Here is a 15,821-nt window from a genome sequence, read left to right as displayed (position 1 = left end):
ATTATTCAACCAAGATTCATAGTGACGTGAAAAATATTAAAAAAGAACTTTTGAAATCTTATTATTTCTACATCTATACTCAACTAATGTAAAGGGTGATGAGTATATATAAAATAGTGGGATGGAATTCTTTTGTTTCCATTCCAGATCGGGTAACAGATTGCTGTTCCCCTTGGACAAATTATAGTGAGGTGGGACCCTCTTTTTCATCCATTTTTCTATTGTACAGGGGTGTGTGTGTGTGTGTGTGTGTGTGTGTGTGTATATATATATATATATATATATATATATATATATATATATATATATATATATATATATATATATATATATATATATATATATATATACACTTACATGAAGTAAGTGAGAAAATACATGGCATAATTGATTGATTGACTGGCTTGACTTGACTTGAATGTTACTTGAGTGTAAACTGCTCCAATGGGGAAAAAATTCTGCGATTGCAGACCCATGAATTATGGAGCACTCAGCAATAGGTAATGTGATTCTTCCTAGAATTCACACTATAGTAAGACAAAAATTACATCTTCAATTTCACAGCAGTCCTACAGTGGGCAGGATCAATTATTTTATTTTTTTAACAAAAATCCTTTTTAAAACTTCTGGAAGAATAGTTGTACCATCAACTACGATTTACTACTAAAATTTGCAAGAAATAAAGTATCTTTTTAAAGATAAAAAGGGTTTAAACAAGTGGTAGCTTGCTAGTTTAAACCTAATGACAATTTGTCATTGTGCAAAAGAGTGCTGAATGCTTCAGATGCAAACTGTGTTTAGAGCTGAATGCTTCAAATCTCTCCTTTATATCAATATCACAGTTTTCTATTTCTGCAGTGAGTAAACTGCATTATTGGTTAATTAATTTTTTTTCTTTTCCTATTCAATCATTCAGCCAAGATTTATTAGCTTTAAGAAGTAGTAAATTAAGTTATAGAAACCTTAACAATGATTTCAAATTTTTCTAGGTACTATTTCCACCATGGACAGCCTTGCTGAAGCAAACACCAACTTTGCTGTGGACCTCTTAAAAATGATAGAAGAAGAGAAATCCGATAAAAACATCTTTTTCTCTCCATTTAGTATCTCAACAGCTTTAGCTATGGTCTTGTATGGTGCTGCGGGTAACACTGCTGATGAAATGAAGAAGGTAGGAATCCTCATGATAACCAGGAAGTATTTTCTACTGATGACTTTTCCTTTGAGCATCTGAAGTTAAAATTCTGATCTGAATTATGTAGAATTGCTCCTTGGTCACAGCCACATCCCAAATGCATTTTCCAAGACTCCTTTTCATACAACAATTCTTAAACTGTACTGCATACAGAGCCTGAGAAAGTCCATCCAGCAAAGTGTAAGAAAAGCTATGTATTTCTTTGTAATAGGAAAACCATTATTCAGGAATATAGTGCACTGTGGTGTAAGGTGATGCAATGCGTCATGTGGAGATTCTCAGCTATCCAGCTCATGGTTGTCCCAAAGGTGCTTTTTCAAAAGGCAACTGGACCTTTTTTTTTCCCTTGAAGACATTTCGCTTCTCATCCAAAAAGCTTCTTTAGTTCACGTCTTCAAGGAAAAACAATGTCCAGTTGCCTGTGGGTGATGCAGTGTGGTATAGAGAGGTACAGTATATTGTAAGCCAAAGAACAATCCAGCTAAAGAAATAACACAGAAGGACAGTTTTCAAAAGCTGGGTAATGGAAAACTGTCACTGCTTTCTTAACGCAGCAGAGATAGATAGCCATATTTAAGATTACTAGGGCAGAAAATAATAAGAGACAAGGTCTATAGACAGAAGCTGGAAAAGAGAGCTTGGTGTGCTACAAACCAATCTCTGTAATTTCTAAGCTTGTCTGTTTTTCAGTCACAACAAAAGATGCTACACCATCAGCAGTGTTGAGGTAATGTAAGCATATTTCCTGTATAGTAATTGTGGGATGACACCATCCTGTCCATAGTCTCAGGTAATAAATCTTCTTTAAGGATTTTGTTGTTAGCTGCGAAGTCGTGTCCGACCCATCGCGACCCTATGGACAACATTCCTCCAGGCCTTCCTGTCCTCTACCATCTTCTGGAGTCCATTTAAGCTCACGCCTACTGCTTCAGTGACTCCATCCAGCCACCTCATTCTCTGTCGTCCCGTTCTTCTATTGCCCTCAATCTTTCTCAGCATTAGGCTCTTCTCCAGTGAGTCCTTCCTTCTCATTAGGTGGCCAAAGTATTTGAGTTTTAGCTTCAGGATCTTTAAGGATTAAAGAGAGCATATATGCTTTCCTGAACAAGAATCTGTCCAGAGAAGTTTGAGAGTTAGTAATAAAGAAATTGAGAAGTTCTTAAAGTGAAAGTGCATCCAGAACTCATAACTTTATGGACAAGCTGAAGTGTCATTTTAAAAAAATCAGAAAAATAAAAATCATAATTCTTGCCCTCAGATGACTTTGACTAGACTCCCCTCCCCAAACTCTAAATGCTATTGCTATTTATGATAAGTCAGATTAATTGGGCCGGTAGAGATTGTGACCCAAACATTTGGAAATATCATGTGGAAGAATGTTAGCCTATATGTAGCATCTATTAGAACTCAATTACTCTTTAAGACAGTCCCTTCCAAGTTCATCTAGGAACTTCCAAGGAAACTGAATTATGATAGAAGGATATAGTGACATAGAGCACAACCTCCCATGTATTTTGTATTGCAGGTCCTTCATTTTGATAAAATCACAGGATCCGGGATGTCTACAAACTTGCTTGTAAGAGACTTTTCATTAAATTTCATTTTATCCCTAGTTCTACACACACATACAAACACATATGTACACACACACACACACACACACATATAGTACAGTACATATGCACACATGCACACATGCACACACACAGATATCTCAACATTTGGTGTAAACGCCTTGGAATAGTGGGCAAAATGTGCGCCTATGGATGTAATGTCCTGTCCTTTGATTCTTCAAGGCTCAGTGTGACAAACCTGGTGGACCTCACAACCAGTTCAAGGAACTCCTATCAGCCATTAACCAACCTGCTAAAAACTATATATTGAGCACAGCCAACCGGATGTATGGATCGAAGAATTTTGAATTTCTCCAGGTGAGCAAGAAACTCCTCATCCCTTTCACTCTATGAGGAACTCTGACCTATTGAGGGCGCAAGTAAGATTTATTTCTCCATCCTTAGAAGTAGGCATATATAGTCAAAGTAGATGGGTGGTGTGCCTGAACAAAATAATGTTTTCCTTTCCTTTCCCATGAAAATTTACATATTTACATTATTAAATAGTTAAAATAGTGGGCAGTCAAAAGAGGGATCACATTAGCAATGATGTTTTCTTTGAGCTACATACAACTGCCATCTACGCAATGTTTCTAAAGAACAATAGTTTCTCTGAGATGATTTTCAACTTCCCAGCATACCCTACTGATTTTGATCCTAATTAATTTTGGGGGGTCAGTCAAAGTTGGTTAGGTGCTGCCATCCAATCTGGTAAATATTCGGTACCCACTACAATTGCTGACTGGGTGTATATGATGATGATGATGATGATGATAAGGGAATTAACACATTGATATGTTTTCTTTCAATCTGTGCAGCAATACACAGAGTGCATTAAACAGCTTTATCATGCAGAGTTAGAAAGAGTTGATTTTCTGAATGCCATTGAGGAAGTTAGAAAAAAAATTAATTCCTGGGTTGAAAGCCAAACAAATGGTAAGAATGCATTGGTTAATCTTCATTTTCATTGCCATTGGTCAGTTAGGAAAGCTCACTGGATTTCCCACAGCGAATGGCAGAAAAGCAGAATATTTAGTCCTTGAATATTGCATAATGAAGATTGCATATGATCATGTTCTTGTTCCATGCCTCTACAACATATACGTTTCTCAAAGTCAAAATGTCATTTCTGAATTCATGCGTGGTCCTTATTTTTTTTTTTTAAAAAAGATATTTTAGCCAGTGTTACCCAACATGTTCATTTGCATAGCCAAGAATAATCAATTAATATTCCTTTTTTTATTAAAAAGTTTTAGAATACATTTTATCTTTAACAATTAATATTCCTGATGTAATGCCAAAACACACAAACAAACAAACAAATCTGATTCTTTGGAGAAGCTCAAGACCTGGAGTTTTTCCTGATCCACTGTATATCCAAAGTTGTATTTTTCTGCTTCCACAGGATCAGAAATGTCACTGATCCTATAACTTTAGGATGAAGGTTTTGTACCCATCATGTATGAAGGTAGAAAAGATTTCAGTTTGGTTTAGCCTTTCATTCATTTTTTGTTTCCTTAAATGTGTTTGGATTATATTGGTATTTTAATTTTTTTTCAGTATTCTTACTCAAAAAAATGCATTGTGGAAAGAAGCGTATTGTTGATAAACTTCTGTCATCTACCGCTAACATTTTTAATGTTTTTACTTTTTGAAAAGATAAAATCAAGAATATGTTTCCTCTTCACTCAATTTCCGAAAGCACTGCAATGATCTTGATAAATGCTATATATTTCAAAGGAAAGTGGATGAATCAATTTAATCCCAAGGAGACACATGAAGCAGACTTTTGGAGTAGTAAGGTATATATTATCTGGAAAAAACCCAAGAGAATGGAAATGTATCAATTGCTGCACAATTGAATTAAACAACTAAAAATAACCACTTTGTTGAACAACATGGAAACATAAAATCCTTGCTTATACAATGAGCTTCTTCCTGCACCAATAGGGTCTGAAAATGGTAATCTTTTTTTTTTAATTGAAAAGTTTTACAATACATTTTATTTATAACAAAACAAAACAAAACCCCTCCCAACCCCCTCCCCTCTTCCCAACCCTCCCCAACACCTCCCTCCCTCCCCCTCCCCAGCCCCTCCCCTCTTCCCAACCCTCCCCAACACCTCCCACCCTCCCCCTCCCCCCTCCCCGACTTCCCAGAGCTAAATACAAGGTATAAAAATGAAAACAATCATAATCTACCATATGCAAACAACAATAAACTATTAAATCTATCGCACTTTAACTCTTATAAAATGACTACAAGCAATATAACAAAAATGATATTGGTCTATAATTTTTTGCTTAAGTGAGATCCTGGTCTTCCTTCAATATCAAAGAGATAAAAGCAGTTCTCCAAGACGGAGGCACCCCTCCTCCCATTTGTATTGTCTGAAACAATTCCCTTAATGGCTTTACCATCTCTAACTGTAAATTTTTTATAATACACAGCATTCAACCCATCGGTCCCTGGTGCCTTGCCCACTTTCAATTATTTAATTGCTAGATTCATCTCTTCCTTTTGTTCTTATGTAAGAACAGGAATATTAGCATTCATCAAATATACATCAATATCTACCTCACTAATCTTATCCCTGACATATAACTTAGAATAAAAATCAACAAAAGTTTTCTTAATAAGACTCTGCTGATACATACCACCCTTATGTTCTATTCTATCTATATTCTCCTAAATTCCACACTACATCTATATTTGTTATTCAAATATATTAACACCCTTCTCATATAAGCTTTACTAGCATCCCAGACCATTTCAATAGAAGTACCCTTATGCATATTAATTTCAAAAAAATCCTTCATCTGTTTTTTACATTCATCCACATTTTCCTGATTTCTAAACAAATTCTCATTTAGACGCCAGGAGCACCTATCTCTATTATCCTTGTCTATCTCCAGCCAGACTAGGCTATGATCAGACATGGTTCTTGGACAAATCTTAATCTTCTTAGTCCTGAAAAAGAAATCATTGGTAATTAATATAAAGTCAATCCTAGAAAAAAATTGATGTCTATCAGAAAAAAAAATATAGTCCTTTTCTTGCAGATTTCCTCTCCAAATATCTCGCAATTCCAAATCATCCTTCATCTCAAAAAAGGATTTAGGCAGTTTAGCATGACTTGGAATACTTTTAAAAGAACCACTCCTGTCCATATGTACGTCCCAAACACCATTCCAGTCTCCCATAAAAATAAAAGATTTATAATCCAATTGAATAATCTTGCTGTGTAGTAAACTATAAAAGTCTGCTTGTTGTTGATTAGGAGCATATAATCCAACCAAAAGTGTTTTTTAGCCTTCTATTAACAGTTCTATTATAACATATCTTCCTTATTTATCTGCTTCAATTAACTCCGCTGTCAAGGTATTCTTAACATAAACAACCACTCCATTTTTCTTGTCCGTTACAGAGGCAATAAATTGTGTACCCAGTCTTGAATTTAATAAGTACTTTTAATCCATGACTCTAATATGTGTTTCTTGTAAACAAATAACATCATTCTTAAATTGTTTTAAATGTTAAAAAACTTCCTTTCTCTTCTGCGGTGAATTTAAACCATTAACATTCCAAGTTAGAAACTTAGTCGCCATCCTTCGCGACCCGAAGCTTTTGGAGCACTTCTTCCAGGATCCCCTTTACATTCTTAGGTCTCGCCGCTCCCTCAGCTTCGCTATAGGTACGTTTTGGAGGTCCCATGACTTTCTGCTGGTTTTGTTCTTGCTCTTGTCTCATTTCGTCTCGAAGCAGCACGCGTCATCCTCTGGTCTCTAGCCTCTTCCGATGGTACTAAAATTTGATCCACTCCTGTAGCTTTCTCAACTATCTGTGTTGTTCCTTCAGCACCTTGTAAATTCTGACTACGTAGTTGAGGCTCTCCCTCGCCATTCTTCTTTGTAGATTCCAAAAGTGGTATGGGGGTTGCTTTTAAAACATTACTGTAAAAATCACGTGCCTGCATCACTGTAGTAAGACGATGTCTTGTACCTTCATGCATCACCACCATACCCACTGGTATCTCCCATCTGAACTTGATATTACATCGCCTTAATTCTTGTGCTAAAAAAGCAAACTCCTTCCTTCTCCTTAAGATTCTTGGAGGGATCTCTTTTAAAACCAAGACTTCTTGCTCAGCAATTGCAAATTTAGTATTGCAAATTTAGTATTGTAAATTTAGTATTGTATTGTATTGCTCTCTTTGTAAAATAAACCACCACATCTCTGGGTAATTTCCTTTGTCTTGCAATCCACAAATTAACACGGAAAATTTTGTCTATATCTTCCATAATTACATCTGCTGGTCGCCCCAGCACCCCTTCCAAAGCCTCAGAAACTATTTCCTTCAAATTTTCTTTAGGATCTTCTTTTAAGCTTCTGATTCTCACAGCAAACTCCATCTCGTGATACTGTACCAAGGTCAAATCACTATCAATTTTCTCCACCACATTCTCAGTCTCTGACATTTTTGCATCTAATCTGCTATTATTTTGGCTGAGATCTTCCACTCTTTCATCCAAACGCTCAATGCATATAGCCATGCCTTGAAATGCAAGTAAGATGTCTGCCCTTATTTCTATTAGCTTCTCATCCAACTTTTCATCCATAACCTCAGCTAGTTTTTCTGTTAACTTCTCATCCAACTTTTCATCCATAACCTCAGCTAGTTGTTGCGATTGCTTTTCCAAAGCCTCTTGCATCACATTCTGCAAATCTTTAACTGTAAGGGCTGGTGCAGGTGCAGGTGAAGGGGGCAATAAAGCTTGCAACGAAGACTGCTGCACCGGAGAAGCCCCCGTGCTTCTAAGAACTTTAGAAGATTTAGCCGCCATTTTCACCCACTATTGCCTGCTACGCACTTTCACTTTCAAACTCCGCAAAGTCCATTGAGTTAAAGATCATAAATCCACTTTCACCTGAATCTCCTGCATCGCTCTGCCTGCATCCAAGTTCTCCATAGTTCTCTCTTGCTGGCAGGGATGGTTGCGGATGCCCTGTTCTGCTCCAAAGAACCCGGAGCAGAAGCGCCTCGCAGTCCGGAGCATACCCAGGCTTCGGGGGGGCTCAATCCTTCAGCCACCAAAACCTTAAGTTCTGGCGGCCCCGGAGAGCTCTACCCCTACCTGGGCGCTCACCCTCTCCTCTTCTCCTGAGGAGGGGGCTTCCGAGCCACCAAAACAGCTCATCAGCGCTGTTTTCGGCGGCTCTACGAAGCCGCGGGGCTGACAGCCTAAGAATGGCTGCCTCCGGTGACACCTTGCCACCCGGAAGTCTCCTGAAAATGGTAATCTTATATTATAGCTGGCAATTACAGTCAACATTTCATGTTATGATTTCTCATATTGTTATTGCATTATGGTAAGCTTTGCTTTATTTGTTATAGGAGCACAGCAAAAAAGTGCAAATGATGGATCAAACGGGCATATTTAACTACGCTAAAATAACAAACCCACCGATGGAAGTGCTTGAGATTCCCTATGATAAGAGAAGCCTAAGTATGTACATATTTCTACCAGACAAGAATGGGACTACAAAAGAGGTAATTTGAGTTCTGAAATCATTCAGAAAGAGATTTAAATGAACTTGATGTCTTTTGAATATTTTTAATGCTAAGAAAGGCCTTTGATCATATAGTCTTAAGAGGCTCTCAAATGTTAATTGTGATTTTTCCCTATTTTTCTCATTCATTTCTTATTTTTACACACACACACACAGAGAGAGAGAGAGAGAGAGACAGACAGACACACACACACACACACACTGCTTCACAGTACTTTACATCTTTCTCTAAGCAGAGTCAGCATAGTGTTTCCAACAATCTGGGTCCTCATTTTTCCGACCTCGGAAGGATGGAAGGCTGAGTCAACCTTGAACCGGTGAGAATCGAACTGCCGAACTGCTGCCAGCTGGCAGTGAGCAGAAGTAGTCTGTAGTACTGCATTCTAACTACTGCACCACCACAGACCTTCATCTTGTTCTTCATCTCCCTTCCTTCTGCTTCCAAATAAGGATTTTTGAAATATTTCCTTCTACCTTTGACTAGCTAGAGTTTGTCATCCAAACCTGGACCTATAGTTAATCCTATTACCCTTGGCTTAAACAAAGCGCTTCAGCAACTGTGCTCAGAGATGACTTTCCTAAATGCCAACAGCATTAACATTCAGAATTGTCTGCCTGTCCGGATACCATCCAAACCATCTCCAAGCAAAAGTGAAAGCATAACTTTTCAAACTTCAGCTTTTGACCCAGGCAAAAGACTGTGAGCCCATGGCTTCCCACACTTCATGTTTTCTTCTTCACCAGAAATATGAAAAAGTAGACAAAACAGTCCATATTTTGAATGTAGTTTAAGAAAAAAAAATGTTTGTTGCTGGGTTGTTGTTGTTGTTGTTGTTTTTAAACCCACTCTTTGATAACTTCCAAACAGATGTGGGCAATTCTTGGCCTCCCAAACTTCAGTGAGAAAGAAAGCAACTAGGGCAGGGATTCTTCAATTTTATTGAAAAGTTTTATCATACATTTTATTTTTAACAATCCCCCCTACCCCTCCCCTATCCCTCCCTCCTTTCCCCTCCCCCCTCCCCCCCCCCCGACTTCCCAGAGCTAAGTACAAGGTATAAAAAACAAAAAAAAAGAATCAAAAACAACCATATGCTAACAACCGTAAATTCTAAAATCTATCACTCTCTAGCTCATATAGGATAACTACAAACACTATTAATATAAAATATATAAAATAAAAAAAAAGAAGAAGAGAAAAGAAGGGAAGACTTATTCAAATACTACATAAAACTTTTTAGTCCCATATTTGTTCTGGATATACTCAATCCATTTGTCCCATATTTATTCTGGATATACTCAAACCATTCCTCTTAACAGTTTAATAGCCTCCTTAAACTTCACACCCTCTGGATTCAAAATCAAAGCCTTTTCTTTTTCCTTTATTTCATTCTCCAATTCTTTCCTCCTAGCTTCCACAGCACATCTAAATTTATTATTCATATATATCAACACCCCCTCATATAGGCCTTACTAGCATCCCAAACCATGTCCATAGAGGTGCCCTTATTCATAATAATTTCAAAAAAAAAAAACCCTTTATCCGCTGTTTACATTCATCCTTAAAAAAAAGTCATTAGTCAACAAAATAAAATCGATCCTGAAAAAAAAAATTGATATCTATCAGAAAAAAGAAAGTATAATCCTTTTCTTGCAAATTTAATTTAATTTAATTTATTAATATTTCTATACCGCCCTTCTCCCGGAGGACTCAGGGCGGTGTACAGGGCAAGAATAAAACACAGAAATTTACAAACATTAAAAGATAATTAAATGCATGCCCGATTAAAATACAATTGATACATAGTAAAAACCCCAATTAAAAATGATAAAAAACCCCACCAATCCCCCCTCAGGCCAGGCCGGCTTGCTCGAACAAGTATGTTTTCAGATCGCGGCGAAAGGAGCGCAGATCGGGCGCCGTCCGGAGCTCAACCGGTAACTGGTTCCATAGCTCCGGGGCGCCCACAGAGAAGGATCTCCCCCTGGGGGCCACCAGACGGCATTCTCTGACCGGTGGCACCCTGAGGAGGCCCTCTCTGTGGGAACGCACAGGGCGCAGGGAGCTTGATGCTGGCAGCAGATGTTCCCTGAGGTACTCCGGCCCCATGCCATGGAGGGCTTTGAACACCATTACTAGCACCTTGAATCTCACCCGGAAGACAACTGGCAACCAATGCAGCTCACGGAGCAGAGGTGTCACATGGGAGTATCGGGAGACTCCCAACACAACTCTCGCGGCTGCATTCTGTACCAGTTGGAGCCTCCGGGTGGTCCTCAAGGGAAGCCCCATGTAGAGAGCGTTGCAGTAGTCTAGACGAGAGGTCACGAGCGCGTGAGTGACCGTGCATAAATCATCCCGGCTTAGATAGGGCCGCAACTGGCGCACCAGGCGAACCTGGGCGAAAGCCCCCCTAGTCACAGCCACCATGTGATCTTCCAAGGTGAGCCGCGAATCTAGGAGGACTCCCAAGTTGCGAGCCCTATCTACGGGGGGTAATAATTCACCCCCCATAGAAAGAGATGGAATATCCGAATAGACCCGGGATGAAGGTATGCAAAGCCACTCGGTCTTGTCGGGGTTGAGTTGAAGTCTGTTCCTCCCCATCCAGACCCGAACCGCCTCCAGGCAACGGGACATCACGTTGAGGGCATCACTGGGGTGGTTTGGGGTAGAAAGAAAAAGCTGGGTATCATCAGCATACTGATGATACCCAACTCCAAAGCCACGAATGATCTCACCCAGCAGTTTCATATAGATGTTGAACAGGAGAGGCGAGAGGACCGACCCCTGAGGAACTCCACAAACGAGAGACCTCGCGGTCGACCTCTGCCCTCCTGTCAACACCGACTGCGAGCGTCCCTGGAGATAGGAGGAGAACCACTGTAAAACCGTGCCTCCCACTCCCAATCCCCTGAGACGCCGCAGCAGGATACCATGGTCGATGGTATCGAAAGCCGCTGAGAGGTCTAATAGGACTAGAACAGAGGAATGACCCCTGTCCCGTGCCCTCCAGAGATCATTCACCAGCGCGACCAATGCCGTCTCCGTGCTGTGCCCGGGCCTGAAACCCGATTGGTACGGGTCTTTCACGCCAAATATCTCACAGTTCCAAGTCATCCTTCATTTCAAAAAAGGATTTAGGCAGTCTAACATGACTTGGGACACGCTTAAAAGCTCCAGCCTTGTCCATCTGTACATCCAAAACACCATTCAAATCCCTCATAAAAATAAAAAATTTTATAATCCAACTGGGCAAACTTCGTATAAAGTAAACTAAAAAAGTCAGCTTGTTGTTGATCATTAATATTAAAAAACTTTCTTCCTCTTCTATGATGAATTTAGTCCATTAACGTTCCAAGTTAAAAATTTAATTGCCATGCATATCATCCCAAAGCTCTTGGAGCACTGCTTAAATAGGACTATCTTTTTAGGCCGTACTCCTCCCACTGCTTGGCTGTAAGTACATTTTTCTTTTATTTTTCTTTGATCGTTTTAAAGCAGCACGCATCTCCCTCTGCTCTCCAGAATCATCCAAAGAGGTTATGGCTTGATCTCCTCCAGCACCATTTTCCTCTGTCTGTCCATCTTCAGCCTCTTGATGTTCTCCTTCTCCGGATCCCTTTGCAGCTTCCAGAAGTGATAGAGGGGTTGCTTTTAAAACATTATTGTAAAAATCACGCGCCTGCATCACAGTGGCCAAACGGTGCCTTTTACCTTCATACATCACCATCAACCCAACTGGAATCTCCCATCTGAACCTTATATCTCGTTGCTTGAGCTCTTGCACTAAAAATGTAAAATCCTTCCTTCTCCTTAAAATCTTTGGAGGAATTTCTTTTAGAACCAAAACTTCTTGATCAGCAATCACAACTTTAGTACCATAGGCAGCTTGAATAACTTCATCTCTAATTTCCCTCTTTACAAAATAAACCACCACATCTCTAGGTAACTTTCTCTGTCTAGCAATCCATGAATTCACACGAAACACTTTATCCATGCCTCCCTTTATTTCAGATGCTGGCTGATTCAATACTACTTCCAGAGCCTCAGAAATCAACTGCTTTAGGTCTTCCTTAATATTCTCTTTTAAACCTCTAATTCTAACAGCATATTGCATCTGGAAATATTGAGCAAGACTCAGTTCCGTGTCCATTTTTTCTCTTAAATCTTCATTCTCCAGTACTTTTGCTTCTAATATGGTATTCTTTTGAGTCAAATCTTCCACTTTTTCCTCCAAATCTTCCACACATTCAGCCACTCTATACACTGAAGACAAAATGTCTACCTTCATCACTCTGAACTTCTCTTCCATCCTCTCTTCTAGTCTCTCCTCCAATTTCTCCAATTTCTCCTCCATCTTTGCAAATTTATCACCCATTGTTTCCAGAATTACCTGGGCATATTTTTCAAGAGCATCTTGTAGATCCTTCGGTGTCAATATATCAGGAAGAAGCAACGCTTGTAATGATGACTGTTGCATCGGAGAAGTTCCAGCACTCCTGAGAGCTTTTGGGGAAGGTTTAGCCGCCATCTTTACTTTCACTTACTACGCACTTTCACTTTTAAATTTATAAAATCCATTAAGCTAGAAAGCAGCCATAAAAGTCCTCTTCACCTTTTCCTCCTGTACCGCTCTGCCTGCTCCTTTTATTCCATGGTCTTTCCTTCTGGCAGGGGTGGTCGCAAACGCCTGGCTCCGCTCCAGAAATCACGGAGCAGAGACGCTGACCAGCTGGGAGCAACCCAGGCTACGGGGGAGTTCGATCCTTCAGCCCCCCAAGCTTTAAGCTCAGGCGGCCCCGGAGAACTCAACCCCTACCTGGGGGCTCACCCCCTCCTCTTCTCCCGAGGAGGGGGCTTCAAATCCACCCGAACAGCTGATCGGTGCTGTTTCGGGTGGAAATAACACAGCTGAGCCGCAAGGGCTGTCTCCGGCGCCGCGCCGCCACCGGAAGTCCGGATTCTTCAATTTTAGAGTTTGGCTTGCTCCTATAGATGTTCATCCCTGGTTTTGAAGCAGATGTTCCATCCCTGAGCAATGCAATAAAGATTCCAGAGCTAAGATATTCATTTTAGCCTTGATATGGGTATGTGCTGCTAAGTGTCTTTAACCTCCCTTCTTTCCCTTCATTAAAACTATCCTACAATTTTTTTTTAAAGAAAGTAATATTTTTTGCAGATATATTTGCTGTTTACTTATTCTGAAAATGTTTATTCTGAGGGAATAATGCTGCAATGGGAAGCAACAGGAAATCATATTTTGGTCTTTCTCAATGTCTTTTTCCAAATAAATTTTTCATTCATGTCTTCCTTTTACCTGACAGATTGTGAGGGAACTCACGTATGAAAAGTTTCAAGAATGGACCGATTCAATGCAGGACACAATGATTAGGATTTTGCTGCCAAGATTCAAGGTGGAAGAAGAATATTTGCTCATTTCAACTTTAAAAAAGATGGGAATAAATGATCTGTTTACTGCACAGAAAGCTGATTTGTCTGGCATATCCGGGAGTCAGGACCTGTTAGTATCTCAGGTCCGTCATAAAACCTATATTGAAGTGAACGAAGAAGGTACTGAAGCAGCTGGTAGTACTGCTGTAGTTGTAATGCCTACAAGTGCACAAATTCCTGAGTTTAACGTGAGTCGCCCCGTATTGTTTGTTATAAAACATAATTCCACCAAGAGCATTCTTTTTGCTGGCAAACTTTTTTCACCATAAATAACAGGTGCTGCTACGTTAAAAAATATATTTCCATCTGTTGTAAGTGACCAAGACTTCTGCATTCCAAATTCCATTCTCAACTTGGCTAACAAATTATTTTCTCTCTTAAGAAAAAGCAAATGGTGAGATACAGTTTTTATTTGCCTGCTGAGGTAAAAAAAAAAAACCTTTACATTGACATGTGTGTGGAATCCAAAGAATACAAATCTGAATGTTCCTTGTGACACAGAGCCCTTGGTTTTAGGAGTCACTAGCCCCTTCCTCCCCAATAATTAAGGGCTAATATGCCCCAATAATTAATTAGCTAATATTAATATGTGTACAATAGATCTGTGATGGAAGAAATGTGAGATATACATTCTGTTAAATAAAAACAGAAGAAACCAATGGTTTCAATTGAAGAGTGCAGTAAAACCCACTACTAACCTTGTTGTTGTTTCTGAATGTATTAGCTTCAGTGGATGACTTGGTTAAGATACTTTCCGATTTCTGATTATGAAATTTAAACTTGAGTACACAGTAAGCTGCTTTGTCTTCCATTCATAACTAAAAATCGAGCTAGTTTTATTCTGATTCTGTTCTCTGTCTAAGCTAAATATATTTTGTGATCTCTTGAGTTTAAAACTACAGTAATATCTGAATAAACATATACAGTACATCAAATAGTCTCAGGTTTACTGTTCTTCATATTTATTTCTGCACTTCAAAACTCTTCTAAAGAAAGAACCCTTGTCCCCAATCTAGGTCTTGCCTATTTGGCCTTTCATCCTCCCCACTTCCCCTTAGACTTTCACTGTAGGCTTTAACATCCACAATTTGACCACAACAGTAGTAGATGGAGGACAATGAACCAAAGAAATTCCAGATATTGCTGAATCATAATTCCTAGTCTCCTTTGCATTGGCTGTACAGGTAGTCCTTGACTTATGACTACAGCTGGGACTGGAATTTCAATGCAGTTGTAAAGCGTCAGGTTATGTGACCATATTGCTTGGTGACTGCAATTTTGGCATGCATGGTTGCTATTGTAAGATGCATAGGTCATTAAGTGGGAAGCAGAGGGAGTCCCACATAAGGAGCATGGGGTTCCCACAGCAGGTGGGGGAGGCCCAGCATAGACCGTGTGTGAGTTGTGGGAATGCTGCAGGAAGACCAGGGAAGGAATACTCAGTGACTCGGGCTTCTTGGCGCACCACAACTCTGGGACTATTCCTACTTAACCCTGGACACAAAAGAAAAGAAGCGTGTATGTATGAGGACATTCGCAAAATGAATGGTGACATTCTCCTGGGGTTACCCCTTCATCGTCTAGAAATGGAGTTTAAAATTTAGAAGCTAGGACCTGTGGAGAACTGTGGACAGTTTGAAACGCTTGAAAAAGATCTCTCTGGCTTTGAGAAGGGGAAAGTCGGTCCCACTTAATGTCTGAAGCAAAGTCTCAGCCCTCTTGCTCAAAACGTGTACACCATCAGAGTCAGATATACTAAACCACAGGTCTGCAACCCGCGGCTCCGGAGCCGCATGCGGCTCTTTCTCCTGCGGCTCCTGGTCCTCTGCCATGTGCAGTCCAAAAAAAAAAAGTGGGACTAAAAAAGTTCAACCAATCAATTCAAATATGCTGGGTAGGTGCATATCTCGCCTTGGCTCTACTCTTCAGTCAAACCCTGTTCTGCGCATGCACGCATGTACGCGCATGCGCACATATTTTTTGCGGC

The 15,821-nt window shown here is 39.8% G+C and overlaps 1 protein-coding gene across 1 annotated transcript; it reads left to right on the top strand.

The window, feature by feature from the left end:
* Positions 1–159: 159 nt before the first annotated feature.
* LOC308665346 (serpin B3-like) lies at positions 160–14,760 on the top strand. The gene is made up of 8 exons (XM_081323257.1): positions 160–191; positions 990–1,171; positions 2,721–2,771; positions 2,992–3,126; positions 3,627–3,744; positions 4,468–4,610; positions 8,204–8,359; positions 13,708–14,760. Exons 2-8 carry the CDS (start codon positions 1,004–1,006, stop codon positions 14,101–14,103), a joined length of 1,167 nt encoding a protein of 388 aa, XP_081179383.1. The 5' UTR covers positions 160–191; positions 990–1,003; the 3' UTR covers positions 14,104–14,760.
* The last annotated feature ends 1,061 nt before the right edge of the window (positions 14,761–15,821 follow it).

Source organism: Vipera berus (genome assembly GCF_964194415.1).
Source record: "Vipera berus genome assembly, chromosome: 3".
NCBI lineage: Eukaryota > Metazoa > Chordata > Lepidosauria > Squamata > Viperidae > Vipera > Vipera berus.
This window is presented reverse-complemented; position numbering and strand designations above follow the sequence as displayed.

Excerpts from the sequence above, each read along its gene's own strand:
- LOC308665346 (XM_081323257.1), top strand. The coding sequence starts at position 1,004 with ATGGACAGCCTTGCTGAAGCAAACACCAACTTTGCTGTGGACCTCTTA. Across the intron at positions 1,172-2,720 it reads CTGCTGATGAAATGAAGAAG|GTCCTTCATTTTGATAAAAT; the intron begins GTAGGAATCCTC and ends TTTGTATTGCAG. Across the intron at positions 2,772-2,991 it reads GGATGTCTACAAACTTGCTT|GCTCAGTGTGACAAACCTGG; the intron begins GTAAGAGACTTT and ends TGATTCTTCAAG.